At 58.4% G+C, this 21514-nt stretch overlaps 6 protein-coding genes across 6 annotated transcripts; 2 read left to right on the top strand and 4 right to left on the bottom strand.

Moving 5' to 3' along the window:
- Window positions 1-1420: 1420 nt before the first annotated feature.
- B0H64DRAFT_324468 (uncharacterized protein) lies at window positions 1421-3647 on the bottom strand (the record flags this gene model as incomplete). Its single annotated transcript, XM_062800653.1, has 3 exons — window positions 1421-1682; window positions 1747-3203; window positions 3255-3647. 3 exons carry the CDS (start codon window positions 3645-3647, stop codon window positions 1421-1423), a joined length of 2112 nt encoding a protein of 703 aa, XP_062658283.1.
- Window positions 3648-4616: 969 nt separating this feature from the next.
- Window positions 4617-5643, top strand: B0H64DRAFT_194860 (uncharacterized protein). The gene is made up of 2 exons (XM_062799145.1): window positions 4617-5052; window positions 5156-5643. The coding sequence occupies exons 1-2, from the start codon at window positions 4718-4720 to the stop codon at window positions 5433-5435; spliced, it is 615 nt and encodes a 204-aa protein (XP_062658282.1). The 5' UTR covers window positions 4617-4717; the 3' UTR covers window positions 5436-5643.
- A 3058-nt stretch (window positions 5644-8701) lies between these two features.
- On the top strand, window positions 8702-10067 carry B0H64DRAFT_194783 (uncharacterized protein). The gene is made up of 2 exons (XM_062799144.1): window positions 8702-9192; window positions 9412-10067. The coding sequence occupies exons 1-2, from the start codon at window positions 9037-9039 to the stop codon at window positions 9889-9891; spliced, it is 636 nt and encodes a 211-aa protein (XP_062658281.1). The 5' UTR covers window positions 8702-9036; the 3' UTR covers window positions 9892-10067.
- A 791-nt stretch (window positions 10068-10858) lies between these two features.
- On the bottom strand, window positions 10859-12351 carry B0H64DRAFT_375519 (Lactonase, 7-bladed beta-propeller-domain-containing protein; the record flags this gene model as incomplete). Its single annotated transcript, XM_062802422.1, has 4 exons — window positions 10859-11191; window positions 11272-11499; window positions 11571-11802; window positions 11948-12351. 4 exons carry the CDS (start codon window positions 12349-12351, stop codon window positions 10859-10861), a joined length of 1197 nt encoding a protein of 398 aa, XP_062658280.1.
- A 4023-nt stretch (window positions 12352-16374) lies between these two features.
- B0H64DRAFT_325617 (folliculin-interacting protein N-terminus-domain-containing protein) lies at window positions 16375-20145 on the bottom strand (the record flags this gene model as incomplete). The annotated part of the gene is made up of 2 exons (XM_062800706.1): window positions 16375-19743; window positions 19804-20145. The coding sequence occupies 2 exons, from the start codon at window positions 20143-20145 to the stop codon at window positions 16375-16377; spliced, it is 3711 nt and encodes a 1236-aa protein (XP_062658279.1).
- Window positions 20146-20371: 226 nt separating this feature from the next.
- Window positions 20372-21332, bottom strand: B0H64DRAFT_194702 (uncharacterized protein). The gene has a single exon (XM_062799143.1). It carries the CDS (start codon window positions 21157-21159, stop codon window positions 20668-20670), a length of 492 nt encoding a protein of 163 aa, XP_062658278.1. The 5' UTR covers window positions 21160-21332; the 3' UTR covers window positions 20372-20667.
- Window positions 21333-21514: the final 182 nt, after the last annotated feature.

Here is a 21514-nt window from a genome sequence, read left to right as displayed (position 1 = left end):
GGACGGGGGGGAGTGGGAGGAGGAGAGGGGGGAAAAGCGGCTGGGAGGGGCGTCCGCCTCTGGCCTCTGTGGCCTCTGGCGTCCGGGGGAGAAACACACAGGTTACCTACATACAAAAAAACTGGGGTATTCCGGGGCTCGTTCTGGGGAATGTGATAACCCCGCAACACCGACACCGTCGGGGTGGGTCCGTGAGGGATCGACATGCCAGCGTCGGGGCGAGCAAGAAGGAATAGATTGGACGTGATAAAAATAGGGGTCAAATGCCGCCGATGGTGGGTGTTATTGTAGTGTAGTGTATGTATCCTTGGGGATGCGACTGCGTAGATTTTTTGATCGAGACAAGAGAGATCCACTGATCGCAAGACTCAATTATCATAGTTACAGCCCAGTCGAAGAACCAACCACCAAAGAGAAGGCGGAGCGACTTCTCCATGTTCCTTCTCCCAGTACACTAAAACGTAATTCATGTGGCTTCACCAATCCTGGTACATGTTTCATGCTAAAAACCCGGGGATATATCCACCAAATGAGATAATGCCAGAAAAGAAGTCCAAAGAGAATCCAAAACGTAGTTGTCCTCAAAAGGTATTCCATCCCAACAACGCCTAACGGTGGTCGGTGTATTTGCCTGCCAGTTTTACCCCCTCCAAATATCCATCCGTGACGCTGAAAACCGAGCCCGAGGGGCCAAGGAGTGCAAAAAAGTTAAAATAAAAAGAGGAATGTGGCCCCGACCGCCGGTTGATGTCCAGGACGGGGCGCATGAAGAAAAGAAGGCGGGGAGCGGGGATGGGGGAGGTTGACGCGGAACATCGGGCCGTGATATCCGTATCCAAGGTCATCCGCAGCCTCGCTCCAACAAAAGGCCAGTTTTGACTCGCTCTGGGAAAAGCAGCGTGTAACCCCAGACCAAGCTTGCAGATCTCCCAGCAGCGTGCGCTCTGGCGGGCAACCCATTGTCCAGTCAGGGCTGGATGCCCAGTCCAAGGAACAGGGGAAGCTCCGACATAAAATCTGACGAGCTAACTTCCCCGTGCAGTAGCCTGCACGCCAGCGCCGACGATCGAGGCGGTGGTGGACTTTTCGCATCCATGTTGAAAACCCCGGACACTGTCGGGGGGGTGGCAACCGGCTCCTCGGGGAGCCATTAGCGATGCCGGCGTCGAGTGCTCCTTTCTAATGGTAACGGAGCCGGGTGTTTGTGTGTAAAAAGGTGCAGATGCAGGCCCTGGCGTGCTGGGCACGCGCACGAGACGTGCAGCGGCTCCATGCATTGGCAATAGGCGAGATCGGGTCGTGGGGTTCTTTTGCGATGCAGGAAACCACCATGTTTCCCAGAGGGCCGGAAGCGTGGTGAGGACGAGCTAGGCGAGATGCAAGCTCGGGGCAAATGCCCGGGGTGCCCTGTAAAAACGGATCAACCGCTCAGGAAGGTCCGGCGCCGGACTTCGGCTTCCTTTATTATCTCGGCCGAGAGGCTGAGACTGGGAGACAGGACGGCGAAGCGTTCAATCTCCATGACCACGTCGTTGATGATCTGGTCGATAGCCTCGCGGTGGGGTACAAGGCTCCAGAGGATCGAAGACAGCGACGGTGACATCGTGGCGCCCATGACGAGCAAGGTTTGCGACACGATGGAGAGGGCTCCTTGCCAAAGGTACGGCATGTGTCCGGCGTGACTGCGGCCAATTGGTTAGATTGGGGGGTGTCTTGACCAATAGGAGGGGTGGGAAAAGGACTTACTGCGCGGCAATGTGCTCCAATTGCCGGACGGAGGCTTCTAGGCACTTAGTGCAACTGTCCCGCACCGCGGGGTCCAATATGGCCTGCTCGTTGTCCAGAACAGCGAGGATGTACGGCCGGTAGATGATGGTCCGGCAGGCAAAGAATCGTAGCCTCAGCACCGTCTGTACCGGATCCGGGAGCATGGTGCGCGTAAAGGGAAATTGCAGGGGCACGGGCAGGCTCTCGTACCACTGCGTTAGTTGGAAGTCGAGTTCGGCGACGACCGGCTCGAGACTGGTCGTCGATGCCATCGAGTCCTTGGAGTAGATGAGTTGGCTGACCCGGTTCAAGAGCCGCCGCAGCGCGATCTCGGCCAAGAAATACCACAGCTCGTCCCGCCCAACCGCCTCTTGCTCGTCTCCCTCGAAGCCGCAGGGCAGGCCGACGTTCTCTTCGAACGCGACAACGCCCGAGTGGGGCAGATCCAGCTCGGCCAGCAAGTCGCTCTCGAAAAGGAGCGAATTCCAGTAGATTCTCTCGATCAACTCTCTCTGGTCGGTCGGGACTCGGTTCGGCGTCATGAGCAGGAGCTGCAGTTTCGTGCTCGTGGTGCAGAGCAGGTTCCATGCCTCCAGTGGTCTCACCAGGTAGAAGAGGTAAGCGGCGGCGAGCAGGTGGCATTGCGCGGCAAGCACGCTATTGGAGGTCATCATGCCGGGGAGCAACGACCAAGCAGCGGTGAAATACTGCAGGCCGGGCGGGTCCTCGTGCGGAACGATCCTTGATATGCTCCCCCGCAGACTCGCTTGCCCGAGAGACAAGACGAGGAGCACGATGCAACTCTCTGGCCCTTCTCGGAAACCGTTTGATAACGCGATCCGGTAGTGGCTCCGCCACGTGTATGGGTTGACGCAGGCGTACCAGATGTTGACCCGGTCAAAGTAGGCCTCGATGTAGGCATTGGTATTAGACAAGTCCACGCAGGGCGTCTTGGCGAGCGAGTGCAGCGGCTCGCGGGCCATCTCGAGCTGGAGCAGGATTTGAGGGTCGTACGGCCGCGAGACCAAGTCTCTGATGAGCGGCCATTGCAGTAGGTGCAGGGCCGCGTTTGTGTGCACCTTTGGCATGGTTGATATGTTGGTGGCCGTCGCGGACCAGGTGCCTATGCCGCCGCTAGGAATGATGGAGACGAACTCGTTGTTCGCGTTCCGTATCATGAGGTTGTCCCCGCTGAGTGCGGTGCCGTTGCTCATATTTGGTGAGTCGTGAGAAAGACTTATGCCGTTGCCGTGGCCCACCATATTCATCTGGAGGAGGTTCTCGATCCTGTTTAGGCGCTCTAGGATGAGCTTGTCGCCGGCGTCCAGCTTGATACCGGGCTCCCGGTAGATGCACTCGGCGCCCAGCTCCGTGCAGAGCTTGCATTTCGGTTTCGTGCCGTCGCATCGCGACTTTCTCGAGCGGCACACTTCGCACTACCGACGAGTTAGCACAGGGACGCGGCTCCATTGCGATTTTGCACATACGGCAATGGTCGCTCTCCGCCTCGGATAATCTACCGCTGCGTCTGTGTTCCTCCTCTTCAGCGGATTAATGCTCTCTTCGCTCGTGGACTTCGGGATGCCATTCGGGACCCCGTCTGGCCTGTTATCTGACGACTGTGACAGGTTCCGGGCTTTCTGGGCCGAGCCGAGTATGCCTTCCCGACTAAAGTTGGAAGCCGCCCGCGCTGCCTTCAGCGAGTTTGGCGACTTGAGCAGGCCCGCGCCATTGGAACCGGCGGCTAGTTGGGGCGACGGGATGTCGACGGTGAAATCCCGATTCGGCATTGGATACTGCCTAACCACGGTGGCGCTGGCAGCGGTCGTCATGGTGGCTGTGACCGAATGCGGTGAGTCGCCGTTGGAGGACGGCGACATGCTGAATTGGCCGGGTTGCGACACCGTGACGGATTTCCAAAGACCCGAGCTACCCACAACTGGGGAGGCGGGTGCTTGCTGCTGAGTTCCTTCCAATCGACGACCGGTCAGCGATAGCGGCTGCTCCAACATCGAGTTGACGATTATTCAAACGCCGTAAACTCCAACAAAATCACTGAAACCCGTGCTTCGCAGTCGAACTCGCATTATCGTGCCGCTGCCAACTAGGAATCGTGAAAGCCAGCGCCGGGTGACTGGTTTGGCGTGGTGGTTTGGTGGGTCAAGGTCAGATCGGGGCGGATGGCGTGGTTGGGGCAGGTATGTGCTGCGCGTAGGTAGACAGGTGGGAAGCTTCTCCGGGATCTTGGGAACGGAAGGTCGGGTGTGGAGGATTCATATGTATCTCATCCCGCACACGGGGTCAGCCTTTGCCGAGACGAACTGGGGACTCCAATCAGGGGGGGGGTAGGGCGGTCACTTCGTCCTGAGCATGTCCTCTGCAGTACCGCTTGTTCCCGGAGGCACCTTTAATCACAGCCAAGGCATGGGCCAGCGCGAGTCGAGTGTGGCGTTTGTACTGTCCTAACGCAAACGGCTGGCTTTTGCGGGGAGAAGCTGCTTGGTCCTGTTACGTGCGCCGAAAAGCCAGCCATAACGGAGGCGGGACGGCGGGGACTGGGGTGGCATGCGCTAGTGCCGACCGGGGGAGATTTGTGGTGGACAAGGGTGGGCTGGGGGTGAGGGGGACGAGCGCTGCTTCCAGGTTGTTGTGGAGTCGCACTCGAGGGACCCCTGTGGAGGGTTGCATGGAGTCTTCGAAAGAAGGCGCGTTGTGGGGTGCGTTAAATGTCGCTTTTCTCTGCTGCATCTTGGGGTCGCCCTGTCGAGCCCGTCGAGCGTGCTCCGAAGTGCCCAAGCTGAGCGACTAACGGTTAGCGTGCGAAAGCGGACGTGGTCCTCTCAGCGATGCCGGACTGAGGACCTTGCACCTTGCAGCTTGCACACTTCGCTCTCAGGGTTCTGGGAAGCTGCATGAAGCGATCCATGGGTTGTCGTGTCATCGCTGGCAAATGGGCGACGACGAGCCACGGCATTTCCACACACCGTCGACCAGCGCGACCTGGGACGAGGGTGGGTCGTCGGGTCCGGGTGTGGAGGAGACGGAAGCAAATGAAGGAGGCCTTGCCTGCCCACTTGCCAACCAGAAAAACGCGGGGGTGGGGTTTCTGATTCCAACCGCTCACTGGGCCGCCTCTCTCTGGGCGACCCTCAACCTCCGCATCTTCCCTTGGCTTCCAAATCTTGTCTTCCTTCGAGTTTCGACGGTTTCCACACTTCGCGATCAGGTTTCCCAACGCACGCTCTCCTGTGATGTATACAAGTCCGATGCATCTTGGATACCTAGGTATGTAACGCCGACATGGGCTCAGAGCGGCCGCGCGGATTGGTGCGCAACGGACGGGCAGTGACGGGCAGTGGCGGGCATGGAATTGCTGAGAGAGAGAGAGAACCCGAGACGGGACACAGGTCTTCTTGTCTGTTGCCCCCTATGAAGAAACGATACCGACAATCCATGCAAGGGTCCGAGCAATCCCCTCAAAGCTCAGCTCGGCAACCGCCGATCATCTCGCCCGGCAACGGTTGATGGTGATGAAGTGCGCGCTGAATCAAGGCCAAAACCTCGCCGCCGGGCAAAGGGAGCATTGGTTAGGTGGGTGGTGTGAGCGAGTACACACTTGTAGTACCTCCTTGTACACAGTCATGCGAAGGCACGGCTACCTAGTGTGACAGCTCAGGCTCTCAACGCTCTCAACGCTCTGGGCTGCCTGTGCTCGGTCTTCCATCCAGTGGGTGAAGCACTCAATTTCTCAGTACCTGGTATCCTTGTAACCGACACAGGAGGTACCAAGGAGTTGCCTTTTTGTCTCATTTCTTTCGACTTCACCGATCAGGACTGGTTCGCCAACTGGTCCACACCTCCGACAGACTTGTAACTCTTCCATACCTCGCAGACCTACTTCGTACCCGTACATAGTCGGCGCACGGAGTGAGTGGTTGACTTACGGAAATGATTCAGCTGCAGTCGAGCCGCTGACACAGCAAGCCACAGCCATCAACCCTGCACCTTCCCTCTCTTGCATTTCCCATTTCTTTTCTGGAGCACGCATCGTCTCGCCTCAGGCTCTCCACATGGAAACCATGCTCAATGGCAACAACAACAACAACACCAAAACCAAAAACTTTGGGAAGTAATGTTACTCATCAACAACGCACCCCAAGTGCTTGGACGAACGCAACCACCCTCAATTGAAATTTTGGCAAACTCTGCGGTTCTTGATTTAGCATAAATCCGGCAGCGGCCAGCACCGCTCTTCACAATCTCTTGGCTGTCGAACCACGTCAGTCCCACGCTCGGGCTCTCCGCGTTGTCGACCAAAAGCGTTCGTCGTGTCTGAGGAGAAACCTTCGAGAAGCTCCTTCCACCCCACATCGGGCGTGCTCTTTGTCCCAAGGCGGTCCAAGATCATCGCGCCAGCAGCAAGCGCGCAGACGGACTGCACCCACTTGGGACGAAGGTGGCCTCGTCTGGGCCGTGCCCACAGCATACCGAAGCCCATCCAACCAGACGGGAGACGAACTAATCATTTCTGCCGTGCCGCGCTACCTCTGCCGCTTCGTTGTCCGCAATTCACAGAGTCATGTGAAGACGGATGCTCATCAACTTCGCAGACCGCAAAGGACTGCCTCGCGGCAAGGGCGTTGATGCGACGAGTCCCATGAGCACAACGATCCACTTCGGACTCGCCACCATCCTCTAGACGCCAGCGAGCTGTGCCTGGCGCGGGCGTGTGCATGTCAAGCAAGCCGCGTCCTCTTCGAGGTAACGAGCCGAGAGGATTCGAGATCGGGGGTTTGAACAGGGCAGCAGGGCAGCAGGGCAGCAGGGCAACCGCGACGATGACGATGACAGGATCTTCTCCCGACCGCCACCCAAACTCAAGCACCCTCTGGCCAAAAAAACCGGTACACACAAACCGATTTTTGGTGGATCCGCCTGCAAGTCTCGTTCACCGAGGCACTACACTTGTACAAGCCGTCTACGGACCACCAAACAAGATAAATGAGCAATAATAGATAAGTGAAGAGAGCAGCACTCAAAGACTTTATTGCCTTTTATTCTGTCAAATTTGGGCTTGATTTGGCCGAGAAACATCGACTCAAGATAGCTGTAAGTCGTTTGTGTGTTCCCATTTTTTTGCCCAGAGCGTGTCAAGCCAGGCGTGCCAGGCTCGCCAGGGGTCCTCGAACATCGCCGTCCGAAATCACAATCTCGGCGCACAGACGTGTTGAGAGAGAGACTCCTTGCTGTTCCTGCACAGGATCCACCGGTCACTCCACTGTGCTCACCTCGGGTCGGTGCCCATGACCCGACCGTCTGCTTCAGTTCGCAGGCATGGCTGTGGCTTGCCAAAACGTTGACGGATGGTGCGGTCCGTTAGTGGTGTGGCTGGCCACTTCCGCTCCGGGACCCCTGCACTCCGCACATGCATGCGTCGCGCAGCCGAGCGCGTTCGTCGTTAGTGGCTTGGTACAGAGCAGTTCTCTTACTGGGCACCAAAAGAGGCTTCGGTCCGAATACTTGCGATTAAACCCTTGTCCATCACCACCATCTCAGCAGCGGACCGAAGCAAGAAGAATATCGGTTTACAGATCTGTACATACAAGCCCGAAGGAATCTGTCACCTCCGCGAATACCGGCTTCCGACTGCATACACAGTAGGTATGCCGAATCAAGAACCCGAGGAACGGCCAACCAAATGCGTTGATTACAAAAGCACTGCGGATGAGCAAACCACCCAGTGACGGTCTCCCACGGTCTGTCCAGCTGCTTTCCTAGCACACACACTGGTAGTAAACGACGGTTCTGGGAAGCCCGAGATTCATGGCCCTCGCCCAAGCTGTCCCGTCCCCCGTATTCACAGCCCGCACGTGGCTCGTCGCTCGCCACAACGCGGGGAGAGGGCCGCGGACTGCTCTTCACAGTTTCCCACCTTTCGGCAACCCGACCTCCTGGGATTTCGGCGCCTGGCCGTGTCCCGCGCCGTCCCCTGGATAGCCGAGCGGTCATGGGACTCCCAAATCCACCACGATATTAATTAATCGACACCCGCCACCATTCTGACTGGAGTGGCTCGGCCATCTAGGCCTCGTACGCCCAGGCTGAGGCGATACGGGAATCGATATTGCAGGCTCCTTTGTCTATCGGCGCGACGTTATTGTTAGCAGCCGCTGTCCCTTCCCGTGCGGCTCCTCGGTGGCCCTGCGCGGCACCCCACGGCTCAGGACCCCCCCCACCCGGTCCTTGGCCCGTCCACCGCCGAGTCCTCGTCCGCACGGGGGAGGTGCGGGTTCGAGTTAATCTCTATGAACCAGCCATGGTGTTGCCGCGCATAGGCCGGTGAGGAGGGCCAGACGGACGCGGTAGCCCTCGTGATTCATTAACCACCCGCGATGACGCCTGGTTTTGCTCTCCGCGGTTGTTGCTGGGTAGCATTAGAGGGCGGTTGTTCCATACACGCCAAGCCGCGGGGGATGTGCAACGGGATGCCTCTGCAGGAGACCCGGCCATTGCCGACGGACGTGGCTTTCATGAACCAGCTGGGTGTCAATGGCACAGAGCATCTCACACTCAGCCAATCCCACACACAACAACCCTAGGTAGCGAGCATGGTACGAAGGAAACTGCAGCAGCTCAGACACAGTTGACAAGTCTCTCACTTGGCCCGGCCCGAGCTTCGGTTTGGGTTACCCCTCCCGTCGGCCGCAAAGCGAGCATGTCAAGCACATCCTTCTAGAACCAATGTGTCTCTCGAGAGGACACTACACCAGAGTGTACAGCTGCAAGACGCCGCAGCCTCCCCGCACCAAGTCCCTTGTCGGTCACACGTCTCGACCTGGTCGTGCTGGGGCGACCGTCCAGGCTTGAGCCAGGATCCTTCCCGAATGTCCCTCGCCGCGTCCGCACAGGAGATATCACTTCCGTGGCGATGCGATAGCGAGCCAAGAGGTCCGTGAGGTGCGCAGGCGGTTTTGCGAGGCGTACTGTGTACACGTACAGATCCGGTTGGTGATAACCCGTTTTGGAGCCTCGTCCGGCGCCGTTTTCTTCCCTGATGCGGACGTCGTTGCGGAGTTGTCTGCAAAATACCTATTTTCAGGGCCCCGTCTTCACCGCGAAGCGCCGGCGAGGTCCACCAACCCCTCTCATCTCCAAGGCTAGCGTGCCCTTCTTTTTGCCCCCGCGCCTCGCTACGAGTGCCAATTTCGTACCCTTGGACCGGACGCATCTTGTCGTCAGAGGCGGTCTCTGTCATGCACAAGTCAGCCGATGAGCAGCATGTGCTCTCCATCGAGGAGACTTTCAATGCTTGCCCTGTCACGTCACCAACCAAAAAATGTGGTGTTGACATCCTGGGACCGATGTGTCCAAATCGGGCCTGCCGTTACACTAAAGGCTTGTGGCATGCGGCTAGTCTGGAACCTTGTTGGTTTCTCCTTTCTCTTACGTTAGCGCGTGCAAGACTGCAGCAGCCGGTGTTCTCGGTCGACTTGTCGCGAGGTGGCCGAGACTCCCCCCACCTGAAGACGGAGCCGAAGCAGGACACTCAGACCAACCGACACAGCAACGGCCGCTCGAGTACCAGCTCGGCAAGCCACCGTGAGGCACTACACAAATCTTGTCTCACTAAAGATTAATTCTTAGTCACAAACACCCAAAGTCCAAGTGTCTAACCAACTCCGTACCTCCGAAACCCTCCCGTTAACACCGAGTGGTCCCGGGCCGTCAGCACCGGATCGGAATGCTGCCGATCCACCCCCTCCTCGCTCCCCTCTCCCCGGTCAGGCTAACATTAGTGCGGTGGGTCACGAAAGAAAGAACGGGAGCGTCCCGCGGCTTTCATCTGATCTCTTGAACTCAAAATTCCTCGCGCCGACGCCACCCCATAACGCTATTCGACCAAGTGCCCACACTGTGTCGCCTCCCCCCCGGGCGGCGCCGCGACGCGAGGGTGATATTTCGTCCACCCGCAGGATGAGGAGAGGGGGGTTAGAGAGATGTCCGAATTTGGATCCGGGCGTCCGGGGCTCGGGCGAAGACGGGCAAACTGGCAAACCAAAGCTGGTGTCCGGACATGGAACTGCATTCGACCCCCCACTCCCCGAACCTTCAACCCCCCCATGACATGATTGGCAAGCCACCATCCGGTGTCATGGCGTTCACCATGCGTGCATGTGTGTCTGTGTGTCTGTGCTGCTGCTCGTGCGCAACACGGATCCCCCACTTGCCGCCTTTCGCGGGGGATCGGTCGAGGGGGTCGGGGGATCGGTCGAGGGGGTCGGGGGATCGGGGAGTCGGGGATCCGGGGGTGGTGGGGGGGGGGGGGGGGGTTGCTCGCTGGGTTGACCCACGCCCACGGTTGCCGACCGTTCGGGTCCCGCATTCCCCCCAGAACTATGTACCGGACCAACACCCCCCAAAATGGATTCACAGGCCGAAAGGGAGGGTCGGAGCCCGGGGGGGCGGCGGACCGGGCTTGTTGTGATGGGACGGGGAACGAGATGAGAGGAGAGAGAGTGCGGGGGACGGCGGGGGCGGGGGAGCGGGGGATCGATCGAGACGCGTTTGCGCCCGCTTGGCGAGATGGGATCGCCCCTCGTTCCCGGTTTCACATGTGGTGGAGGATGTGAGATGCGATGATGCACGCGATGCGATGCGATGGGAGGGCAATACCGGGTCAGGCACGCGCGCCGGGGGAGGGGGGGAGGTTGATCATTGGGGAGGCGAGGTCTTCCTTCCCCGCGGGGGAGGGTCTGTGCCAACGGAGTTTGAGGGGGCTTGTCTTGCTTCATATCATTGCTTGTTCACTCACTTTTGGTCAAGTACTCGTTAGTAATTAGGAAGGGCTGTGAAGGGCTGTGGTGTTGGGGTTTGAGTGAAGTGTCGCTTTTTTGTCACCTTTTTATCTACTTGTTCTGTTTTTGCGTCGTCTTTCACGGTGCTCAATCTCACGAAAGCAGCGTAGGTATGGCTAACCAACATGAGGATGAACCAACTTTTAGTGAGTTTGGATTTCTCTAAAGTAAAAAACAACTAAAGCCAAAGAGAAGAAGATCTAGGCCTCCCCTTTCCCGAGCGCCACCGCTCAGCTCTACTGCTTGAACGAGACAAAGTTAGGCATGCCCGCGACATCAACCTCGGCAACGACGTTGCCGATCTTGCCGGTGGCGGTGTCACGCTCGAAGATGACGACGCGGCCGTCGGCCTGCAGGGCCGAGGCGACGCGGCTGCCGTCGCTGTTGAAGGAGAAGTGGCGCGGGTTGGCGCCGCCGGCGGGGGCGGTCTGGACGTGGGTGAGCTCGCCGGACGTGGCGTCGATGGAGAAGGTGATGAGCGGGTCCGAGGGGACGACGGTGCCGTTGGCGACGGTGTACTCGAGCGCGTTCTCGTAGCGGGACGAGAGTGTCAGGAAGTTGCTGTTGGGCTGTGGTTTGTCACGTCAGCAAGTGCGACTGGATGCTTGTGTACTTGCGCAGGGCGCATGGGGAGTGGGTGATAACTTACAGCAAGGAAAATCTCGGCGGCAGCAACCGCTTCCGGGAGCGCGTCGGCCTCGCCGTGGGTGTTAGCGCTGTAAATCTGGGTGAAGGTGAGCCCGTCCTCGGCGTAGGTGACGGAGAAGCCCTGGAGGAGGTTGGCGAGCTCGCAGACGACGTAGAAGAAGGTGCTGTCGCCGGAGGTGAAGAAGGCGCCGTGGCGGGGGCCGGTGCCACGGGTAAGCACGTGGCTCTCCTATAACGACGGTTAGTATTTTCAGAGTCAAGAAAACCTAATGCAATCGCGCAGCGCGGGGCGTTACATACCGTTTCGGTGTACTCCAGAGTCTCCTTGTCCACCTTCAGGACACGGAGAAGGTCGGCACCGAGATCGGGGAAGACGAGGAAATCTCCAGTGGGATCCAGGATGGCCTCGTGCGGGCGGGCGATGTCCTGGGGGTTCTCGGTGGCGTCCTCAGGGATGGGGTACTTCAGGGACTTGATCAGGGTAATCGCCTTGGGGTCCTCAATGTTGAAGGTGTCGATACCTCCTGCACCGCTAAATTTCATGTGTTAGCCGTTTCTCGTCCTCTCCAAACATTGGACGGTTGGCCCAGCCGCGGAACGGGTGCCGGACCACACAAGGGTCCTCCAGCTCCAGGGGGGGCGGTTGGGCGCTGTTGGGAAAATGGGAAAACACTTACTAATCGGCAACAGCCAATCCACGGCCACCATTGCCGTAGACAACGGTGCTCACGGGCCCGCCGATGGTCTCACCGCCGCTGAGCTTGGTGAAGCTGAGATCGTCGTTGATCTGGAGGGCTGCGAGATCGCCGTGGTCGCCGCCCCAGGCCTCGTTGACGCAGTAGAGAACATCGTCGGCTTGGGTCAGCCACGAGGGGTAGGGACCGCAGGTCTCGGACTGGGCGACGTTCTCGAGCGTCGACCCTTCCAGCTTGAGGGTGATGAGCTCGCCGGAACCCTCACCGATGGGGTAGGTGGTGACCCAAAGGGTGTCCGATGTGCTTCCGCCGCCGCAAACCGGAGCGGCGGCCGCGAGCTGGATGCCGGCCCCGAGGGCAACGGCAACGCTGTGAGAAGTCCGCATGGCGTTTTTTAGGGAGATGTTAGTTTGGCGCTAGTCGGTGCTGCACTTTCGCAACCAAATATCGATCGTTGTTGTATGTTTTGTTTGCTGTCTGTGTGTCGCAGCTCGCGTGGACGGGTAGGTTTTGTTTTTGTTTTATTTTATTTTATTTTCTCGAGTAGGTCGCAGTCGAAAGAATGTCCAGGACTAGGTTTCTGGGATTTTAGGATGTTCTGAGGTGCGGCGGACAACACCCTTCTAATAAGCGCTTGAAGGAGTGTCGATCGTGCCACATGGCCCTGTGAGAGGTTGACAAACGGGCACAATGGGCGCTTCTCCCGGCCCGCACAGGTCAAAGGTGGCCCCCCTGGACAGGGGGCCTTTGCATTGTTCATTGCGCCTAATCAAGACCAGTTATTACAGCCGGCTCCAGTCCCGCATTGTTGCCATTGTGCCGTGGTCCCGCGTTGGCGGACTGTTTGGTGGCAGGGTGGCCAACAGTTGATGGAAAATCAACATCGGACAGCGACCCCTTGCAGCGGTCATCAATTAGGGAACGGGAGCTCCTGCGCCTGGTTCCGCATGGGATGAGATCGGACGGAGGCAGCACGGGGCGCAGCTGTCCATTGGGAGCGGGTGGAGGGCTTGGGAACCACTGAGAGCCAGTGGAAATCGCCCATCGCCGTTAGGCTGCTGGAGCCCTAATCTATCCGGCCCGGTCGAGGCGGGATCTAACCCCGATGAGGCCTTGGCTGGCTCGAAGCGATGAATTCCCACATGAACGAGGAAGCAGTGGGGGAGGGTTGATTTACGACGAAACGCGGTTGGGGGCAGGTACCGGGTTGGGGGAATTGTGTGGACGAGACCCGGCGACCCGCAAGAAGGCGCATGCACGCACAATGGCCATCTCGCGGGTGTTCCTTCCGTCTCGTCCAATCCTTTTGACTTCAGCTCAAAGAATGGGGGCAAAGAATGGAACCACGCCTTGCTAGTGGGGCTCATGGAGAGATCCTGCAAGGCGGCGCATGCAGGCACGCAGGGGCGCGGCAAGCCAAGCGCGCCGAGAAAGCGGGGAAGGTCTTTGGAAGGCCTCGCTGGGCCTGTTGTTTGTTCTTCCCCTGTGTGGTGTGTCTGGGTTTGAAACAAGCAGGCAGGCACACTTCGACCAAACAATCCGACGCTGCAACACTGGAACAACGCCGACAACACGGAACCGAACCCCAACGGCGGACCAGTTGGTTTCAAGTTTCAAGGTTCAAGTTGGTCGCAATTGTTTGCGTCATAACTCGCCGACACTTGAGGCCTTGCAGGTTGGGCCGTCCTTGCTGAGATTTGTGGCCTCAAAAGTTGCTTTTGGCTTCTTCAGACGGTGAGACGGTCCAGCTGAGACCGAGTTGAGACGGCCGAATCCCCGGTCAACATCCCGCAGTTGGTCCGAAAAAGCTGTCACGAGGAACACAGCCGACGGCCACCAACAAATCCTCCAACGCGCCCCAGCCCGGAATTTCGGGTCCTTCTTCCAGGGGTGTCCGACGAGCTCGCACTCCAGAACAAGAAAGATGGCACCGAGCTCATCCATCGTATGGCACTATCCCGTTCAGGTAAAGGCCTTCCGCGGGTGGCTGCAGCTCCGATGGAAATGGAAGTTTAAGCCCCAGAGAGGAACTCGAGGAGCCGAAACTGGCACGACGAACCGTGTCGGTCTCGCGAGGCAGGTTATGGTTGTCACGTGAAAGACGGGAATCATCCTCGCCCGAAGACGGAACACGGTTTCTCATTGATCCGAAGTTCAAAATTATGTCAGCTGGGTCTTGGCGTGAAGCGCACGGATGGCAGTTATGCCAAGCCTTTGGGTCACCGTTTTCGGTACCAGACGCAGCAGCTACGGATATCGTGCCCATTACCGGCTCACCTCGCCACCTGTTCACATCCCTCTTTTACCGTTCGCATAGCTCATACCCTGCGATTTCGTTGGAGTGGTCGTACTAAAAGTCTAACCGGGTGCATGCCCGAGACACAGAACCAGCGCAAGCCTGACAGAAAATATGTACCTATCGCAAACGGACTTCCAGGCTGTTCGTTAAGGCAGTTAGTTAGTTAGCCTCCATCTGTATCCCCTGCGGCACCTTCTCTTCAGTCAAGGTTCCCAGGTTCTTCTCTCGACATCGTGGCGTCAAACTCAACGTCAGCAACCCTGTTTGTTGCGGACCACTCCAGGCTCTCAAGTATGTCTGTGTATGTACATACATGTACCCGAGAGACGCCTCATCCAGCAATCCTTCAGTGTCTGAGCGCTCGCAAGCCTGCATCGTCAACAGTGGTTAGCTCGCCAGAAAACGGCTGCATCAACAAGCATCAACCACCATCAACCACCATCAACCACCCAAGCTAATGAGTTAGCGCCGGGACTTGGTCTGCTCGCGTTCCCCGCCGCCACTGAAGCGAGTGAAGTTCTCTCGTTCCGCAGCCTTCGCAATGTGCCAATCCACCACAACCACAAAATCACAATTTAACCGCCTTCTTTAGCCGTTCCCAGCCAGTCAGCGGACGGTTGGTGCGACCCACATTCTTCTCCCGCCATATCAGTGGCCTCTCCACGATCTGATCGCTCACTGATCAACAAGGCCGGGCCATGCAGTTGGCGACCGATCCGGACAAGGCTGGCTTTCTGCCCTCGGGGCCAGCGAGCCCGCCTCCACTCGTTCACGCGAGATGAGCCCCCGGGATGCACTCCTGTGTCGAACATTCGTGGAATGATCGGGTGGCACGGGTGGGTGGGTGACTCTTGTGCTTCGAGTAAGCCGGGCGCAAAAAACGGACGTCCTCCGGGAGAGACCGTTCGGGGGGGGGTCTGTGCCCGGCTCCAAGGTGCCATCCTGGTCGGGGACGGGGACCGGGGATAGGAAGCAGGGCAGGTTGCGGCGGACGTGTGTGGACGGGAGACCACGCGTCTCTTCGCCTTGTCAACGGTCAAGTCTTACGATGTGAGGGTAACTTGACCAGCAAAACAGGGCAGGCACGGCAACAGCCGAACAAGCATCATGAAATGATTGCATGGCCTTTTGCGGGGAAGGTAGTTATCTGTTAGCTAACTCGTGTACGATCCAAGCGCATTGCAGCGTCGCCTTCGCCCATCACCAAACTCCAGACATCCATACCCAAATGCCTCCCTCTCGCCCTCCCCCTACCCTCCCCTAATAGCACACGCCGTCGTATTGATAGTACCACACTACCTCAACCCAATCACCCCATCCAGACCACCACCGCCTCAACGCTCACCTCCCCAACCCCAAGCATGGGAGGCGAGCGGAGAGGAGAATGAGAGAGGGGGGACAAACCCAGCGTCACTGCCGTTAATTAAACAATTACCACAAGTCAGGAACCGACGTCAATGGATGCTACCGTGAACCCTGCCCGTCGACCAAGTACCGAATTGCACACATGCCGTCGTGACAGCCGAACTGGAGAGGAGAGGAGACGACCAGACGAGCAAGGGGGGGTTGGCGGTCACAAAAGGAGAAGCCTACATACCTAACGTGCCTACCTACCCAACTACCGCCATCACAGAACATTGGCTCGGCTTAAACTAACTCCTTCGTAACCAAACCGAGAGTTCCCAGTGCTTTTCCAAAGTAAGAGCGTCTTGCGATTTGGCCATGGGACGCAACGAGCCCCGCCAGGATTCCGTCAAAACGGTACACATACATCATAGAAGCGGACAAACAAGTCGGGGGAAACGGTGATGTGGCTTGTGCTGGTGAAGACGTCACATTCCAAGGTTTTGTTCAACCACACAAATAGTTAGAAGAGGAATATCTATGTAGACGACTTGGTTCATCATCCGACCTCGAAATGCAATACTCGTAGCCAACCCAACCCTCAAATACACAACGCAATGCACCGGCCACCGGCCACAAAGATGCCCAACCAACCGACCTCTACCATGCACTAACTAACACCCCCGGGGGAATCCGCCCAACCATGTAAAAGACCAAACGAAAGATAAAGTAAAGGGTATCAAGTAGTCGCAGTAATAGGTGATACTCAATCGCCGCCAGCCCCAAAATCCACGCTCTCTATCCAGCCCCTGACCGCCTCGCGCAGGGGACTTTCCCTCTCCCGATTTCCAATGCTCCCTTCTAACTCCTGCTCTCTCTCCCCAATAACGTCATGAATGATATCCTCCAACGCACCCAGCAAGACAGTCTTGCACTGTGACCGCGGCACCTCCTGCGGGGTCGTGGAACCCCCGGTCCCCAAAACTGGCAGCAGCCCTTGCGTCGTCGAAGAAGCACCGGAACACCTTATATCCGTAGACACGGACACCGTCCCTGAGCTGGCCGAGAGGCTATCCCTCCTCCCCGTCTCTCGCTCCCTCTCCCGCCGCTTGCTAGTCGACCTGGACGAGCTCGTCGAGCTAACTTTGCTCACAGTCGTCTCGGTGCTGGTCCCGGCGGAAGCGATGACGCGCTCTACAGCCTCAATCAGCACGTCATCAAAGGCGACGACGGGCTCTTCGATGAATTCTTCCTTGAGCTGCACGTCAAACACCGACGGCGGCGGGTTCGACGACGCGGTAGTTGAGGCCGTGAGTGGGGTCGGTACCACTGCAGCGTTGTTAGGCTGCAGCTGTTGCACGGATTGCGTGTGCGGCGTCAGCTTCATTAGGCGACGGTAACGTATACGTGTGATGGTGAACGTCGTTGTGTCTGCGACAATGGCCGAGGTGACGTCGATCCACTTTTCGGTAGCGATGTCCTCCGGCGATGGTGATGATGACAGCGGGAGTGGCGGAGTTGGTTCAGCGCGCATCGATTCTTTGACCTCCTCGATGATGTCGTGCTGAGCTGCCGGCAGTGCCTGGAGCACGAAGTCCGGGTGGTAGTGCTGCAGCCACCCGGCGACGTTGAGCGGGACGTCTCCGTCGGCGGCAAAGCGGAAGGATTGCTCGAAAGCGTCGAGACCAGTACCGAATCCCGAGGCGGAGAGATAGCCACTGCTTGACGGCGAGCTTACAGCGCTTTCGAACGACGTGATGAAGTCCGGCAACGGGACATCCACGTCGATGATTCCGTCATCTATATTAATCGACGTCTTGACGGGGGACTCAAAGGCGCTCGATGGGTCTGCTATCCTCTGTGCCTTTCGCGGGACTCCGGCTTGCTCACAGGGTGCCGGGCTGTCGGGGGAGGCACGCGGTGGCGGCGTGGGATCTCTCGGACCGATATTCTCGTCATCGCGGGCATCGCCAACCGCGCCTCCCGTGGGGGCTACTACCCCTACTTCCGGTGGTGCCGTCTTAGAGGATGCTGCAATTGAAGACTGCCGTGGCTTTACTGGTGACGCAGGGAACCCATTTTGCCCGTCACTAGGCACGGGGGACCTGCTCGTCGAATCCCTCCTCCGAGCACTCCAGAGGGTGCTGATAACACTCCATCTCGAGCTCTGCCTGCGTTCGCCGGCCGTTGAGCCCTGAGATCCTGGACTGTCATCCCTAGTGAGCCGCTTCAAATCATCCGCAGCGATGCTGTTGCTGCTGCTGGGGCGACCCTGGGCGAAAAGCTCGGCTCGATGAGCGGTAGAGAAGTGCGGGATACTAGTCTCCGGCAGAATGGTCGCAGTGGTGGCAGCGCTGCTCTTTCGGGTGTGCAGGTCGCTCCCACGAATCGGCAGGTGGGTGGTCCGGATCGAAGCAGCATCAGAAGCTCGCCTTTCATGCCTGCCTTCCATACTTAGGTGCGCTAGGGGGGGAGGGACGGCTCCTGAGCGCGCGTTGTGCGTCTGTAAGCTTAAATTGCGGGAATGTGACGGCATGCGGGTGCCTGTCCGGCGGTTTATTTTCCTGCGCAGCGACTCCTCTTTGAGGATGGGGACGACAAAAGATGGAGGAGACTGGGAAAGGGCGCCAAAAGACGCCGGAGTGCTTGGCCTATGTGCTTTGATGCCGGGAAGCTGCTGGGAGGCCGGTAGGAAAGCCGACAGCAAAAAGACCAGTCGCCGCGCGGCGATCTTGTCGTCGCTCAGGATCACCGTTCGAGACGGTACTAGAGTGTCTTCTTCTGAGCGACCTTTATGCTGCTGGAAAGGATGTCGCCGGCGATAGGCTGGCGGGCTTAATGCTTGGAGCCAGTCGGTATGGGTCGCGAGGAAACCCGTGAGTAGGTTGAAGAAAAAAAAGCCTTGCTCCTTTCCGCCAGCCCACTTCGCCATCCAGCGAGCTTCCTCCCGCCATATCGGCCACCGGTTCTGGCCAGTTGTCACGCGTGAAGCTCGAATGCCGGCAACGATTCTAGCCTTTGCGGCATCCATTTCAATGCTGATTTTCCGGTTGTCGAGTAGACAGTTGGGGAGCAGTGTAATGTGCTTGGCGTTTGTCTTGGGGATCTTGACCGACTGTCCCTCCTCGGTGCGCCGACCAGGTGCCGAGGAAGTCCTGGCCAGCTGGAGAGATAGAGCGGGAAGCGGGTCCGGGGATGCGAGATCAATTTGCCTGAGCATGGTAAACAGGGTGGTAGCAACCACAGTCTGTAGATGACTCAATGTGCGCATGATGATGTCCCAATGCTGGGTAATGGCATCGATCTGATCCTCCATGTCGTTGCCGTAACTCGACTCTAAGGACTCAGATCCGCCAAATCCTCCCTGGCCGACCATCGTCCAGCCGGAGCGCCGGGTGGAGCCGAAAGACGACGGGAATGAATCTTGTTCGGCATAAGAACTGGGCCCTTTGAAACCGGAACGTAACGTTGCTGGGACGGAATGCGACGAAGGAGGCAGAGTAATGATAAGGGCCACTGCGTACATGGGCGTCCTTTTCTGCCTCGGCTGGAACCGCTTCTTCTTGGCCTTCATGTCTTCGGCGGTTTGCGGGAACGGATAGCCTGCCGTTTCCTCGGAAAAGCCGCCCTGAAACGACGGCATCTCTTCTTCAACTGGGAGATTGACGGGAAACAACCTCGTTATCAGGACCTTCTTCCTGTCCTGATTCCGGTTTGGCCCCCCTGGCGCGGGAGGTGGAGGGAATGGTGGGGGGTTCTCGGAAGAAAAGGATTGGGAAAGCCGGCTCGCTCTCATAGTAGACCTTCCTAACGAGCCGCGGCCGTCCCCAAACATGGGGCCCGACTCGTTCGGGCGAACCTCTGAGGGCACAACATGGACCTTGGTCGATGTTCCCTTGTATGCCATGAGCTCCGAGTTGCCAAATATGCAGCTAGAAAAAGTAGCCAACTCCTCGCGGTATTCGCGCCACGCACGCTGGGATTCGCTTTCCACGGAGCCCTGGTTGCGGCTGTGGACCGAGGGCCTCCTGTCGAAAGCGCCCTGCCGAATCTTAGGGCTGCCAGGCTGGATAATGATGGGACGCTGCGAGTAGCTGACGCTGGGTTTCCGCGGGGAGGCAGGATTCCGGCGCGGCTCTTGGACAGAATAAGAGCCCGCAGTCGCCGAAGGGCGGTCTATGGAGGCGGGTGCAACAGGCGGGGCGGGTTGGCTGTCATACAGGAGAGAGGCTGCGACGGAGCTCAGGGCATCCTGCATAATGATGAGGCGGACATCGCGCACGTCAAGCTCGATGTCGGCGTTATAGTCGTAGGCGTTTGTCGTAGATCCGGTCGGGGTCGTGGCGCCGCTAGACAGAGGGTACAACTGACTGACGCGGTGCTCATACAGATCCTGGGGATCTGGAAAGAGCAGATGTCGCGTGTGGATATCTTCTTGAACCGACTCGAGCGGGAAAGGCCTGTGTGACGAGGGCTGGGGCGAGGGCATGGCCCCGGTCCCGGAGCCGGCGCCGAGGTTAAAGAGCTTCCCAAGCATCCCCAGAATTTGACGAAGTCGCGTGAAAGCGAGGAGTGGAAGCCTCCAGGAGTTGAGCGATGGTCCGTTTCAGCAATTCAGACAACAGCAAGGCGTCGGAGGATCATCGTCGCCGGTGGGGATGGCGGTGGCGCCATGCGAAGAGAGTAACTGTGAGACGAATAAAGCCGGAAGGGTGGTGAGAGGTGGGCAATATCGAGCGAGGCGTCAAATGGCATGACCTGCCGGCACGAAAAGGTGAAAGTCGTCGTGAGGTGAGAGGTCGCGTGAGGGGCCCAGTTCCAACGTCCACGAAGCGATCTGCTTCTCAACCCTCTTTCCTTCTCTCTCCCGACACTGGTCGAGCCGAGGTGAGAACGGCTAACAGGGGCAACCGAGAGATCAACGGCCACAGCGAGAACGGCTCATTCGACGAGATCGGGTCCCAACAAGGGTAATCTGAAGCTAGTGTTGTCTCAACCACCGCACAAGGCCAGACCAGAACAAACCAGACAGGGCCAAAAAAGGCGAGGGCCTGCGTTGTCAGGAGCGACAGCGGTTTGGCCGAGGGCGGGGGGGTTGGGAGTGGATATTTAGATGGTTATAAACAGCGTAATAAGGGTACGCCGTTCCTCCGTGTCTCCTCTTCTCGAGCGGTTTAAAACACGACGAGCGGCACCCACGGCAACCCACAATGACGAGTGGGTTTTGGTTGGAGGTGGAGAAGAGCGATACGCGAAGGAGGGGCTTGGCTGCGAGAAATCGTCGCGGGGGATTCCCAGGAGAGCAGGAGAGAGCGGCGATAGCAGCGAGAAGCGAGAAGCAGCGAGGGGAGTAACCTGGATGGGGCCGAGAAGAGCAGGAGGGGAAGGGATCACAAGGAAGGAACCTCCACTGGAAGGGACGCGAGTGGAGCAAGTGGAAAGCGCATTCGGCGGTGGAGTGGAGAGGAAGGAGGAGAGATGGAAGGGTGATGACGCTTTGCGCGGCTCTGGCGTCTGTCAGCTTCAAATCTGTCAAGGCGCGGAGGAGCATTCATCAATTGTTTAGCAGCCGAGCCACAGAGTCGCCCTTTGGCTTGTTGCGTTGCAGCTTTTGCGGGGGTCCCGGGTCCAGAATGGCGGTGACGACGAAAGCGGCGGTTGAGGTCCGCGTTGCGCGCCCAGCTGCGGCAGGTGCGCGGCATGTGGGTGACATGGGCCCCCGACATTGAGCGGGTGGGATCCGCCGGGGCCATCGACCTCGCCAAATCGAAGAGGCTCGCCCAGACTGCTTGCTGCACAAAAGCGGGCCCGTTGCTGCACCTCTTTCCCGCAATTTGCTGGTTGGGCAGGGCTGCACAGACTCGAAGAAGGCGCCTGGAACCCAAAAATACCATTCAATTCGCGGA

Source organism: Chaetomium fimeti, assembly GCF_033439085.1.
Source record: "Chaetomium fimeti strain CBS 168.71 chromosome Unknown B0H64scaffold_5, whole genome shotgun sequence".
NCBI lineage: Eukaryota > Fungi > Ascomycota > Sordariomycetes > Sordariales > Chaetomiaceae > Chaetomium > Chaetomium fimeti.
This window is presented reverse-complemented; position numbering and strand designations above follow the sequence as displayed.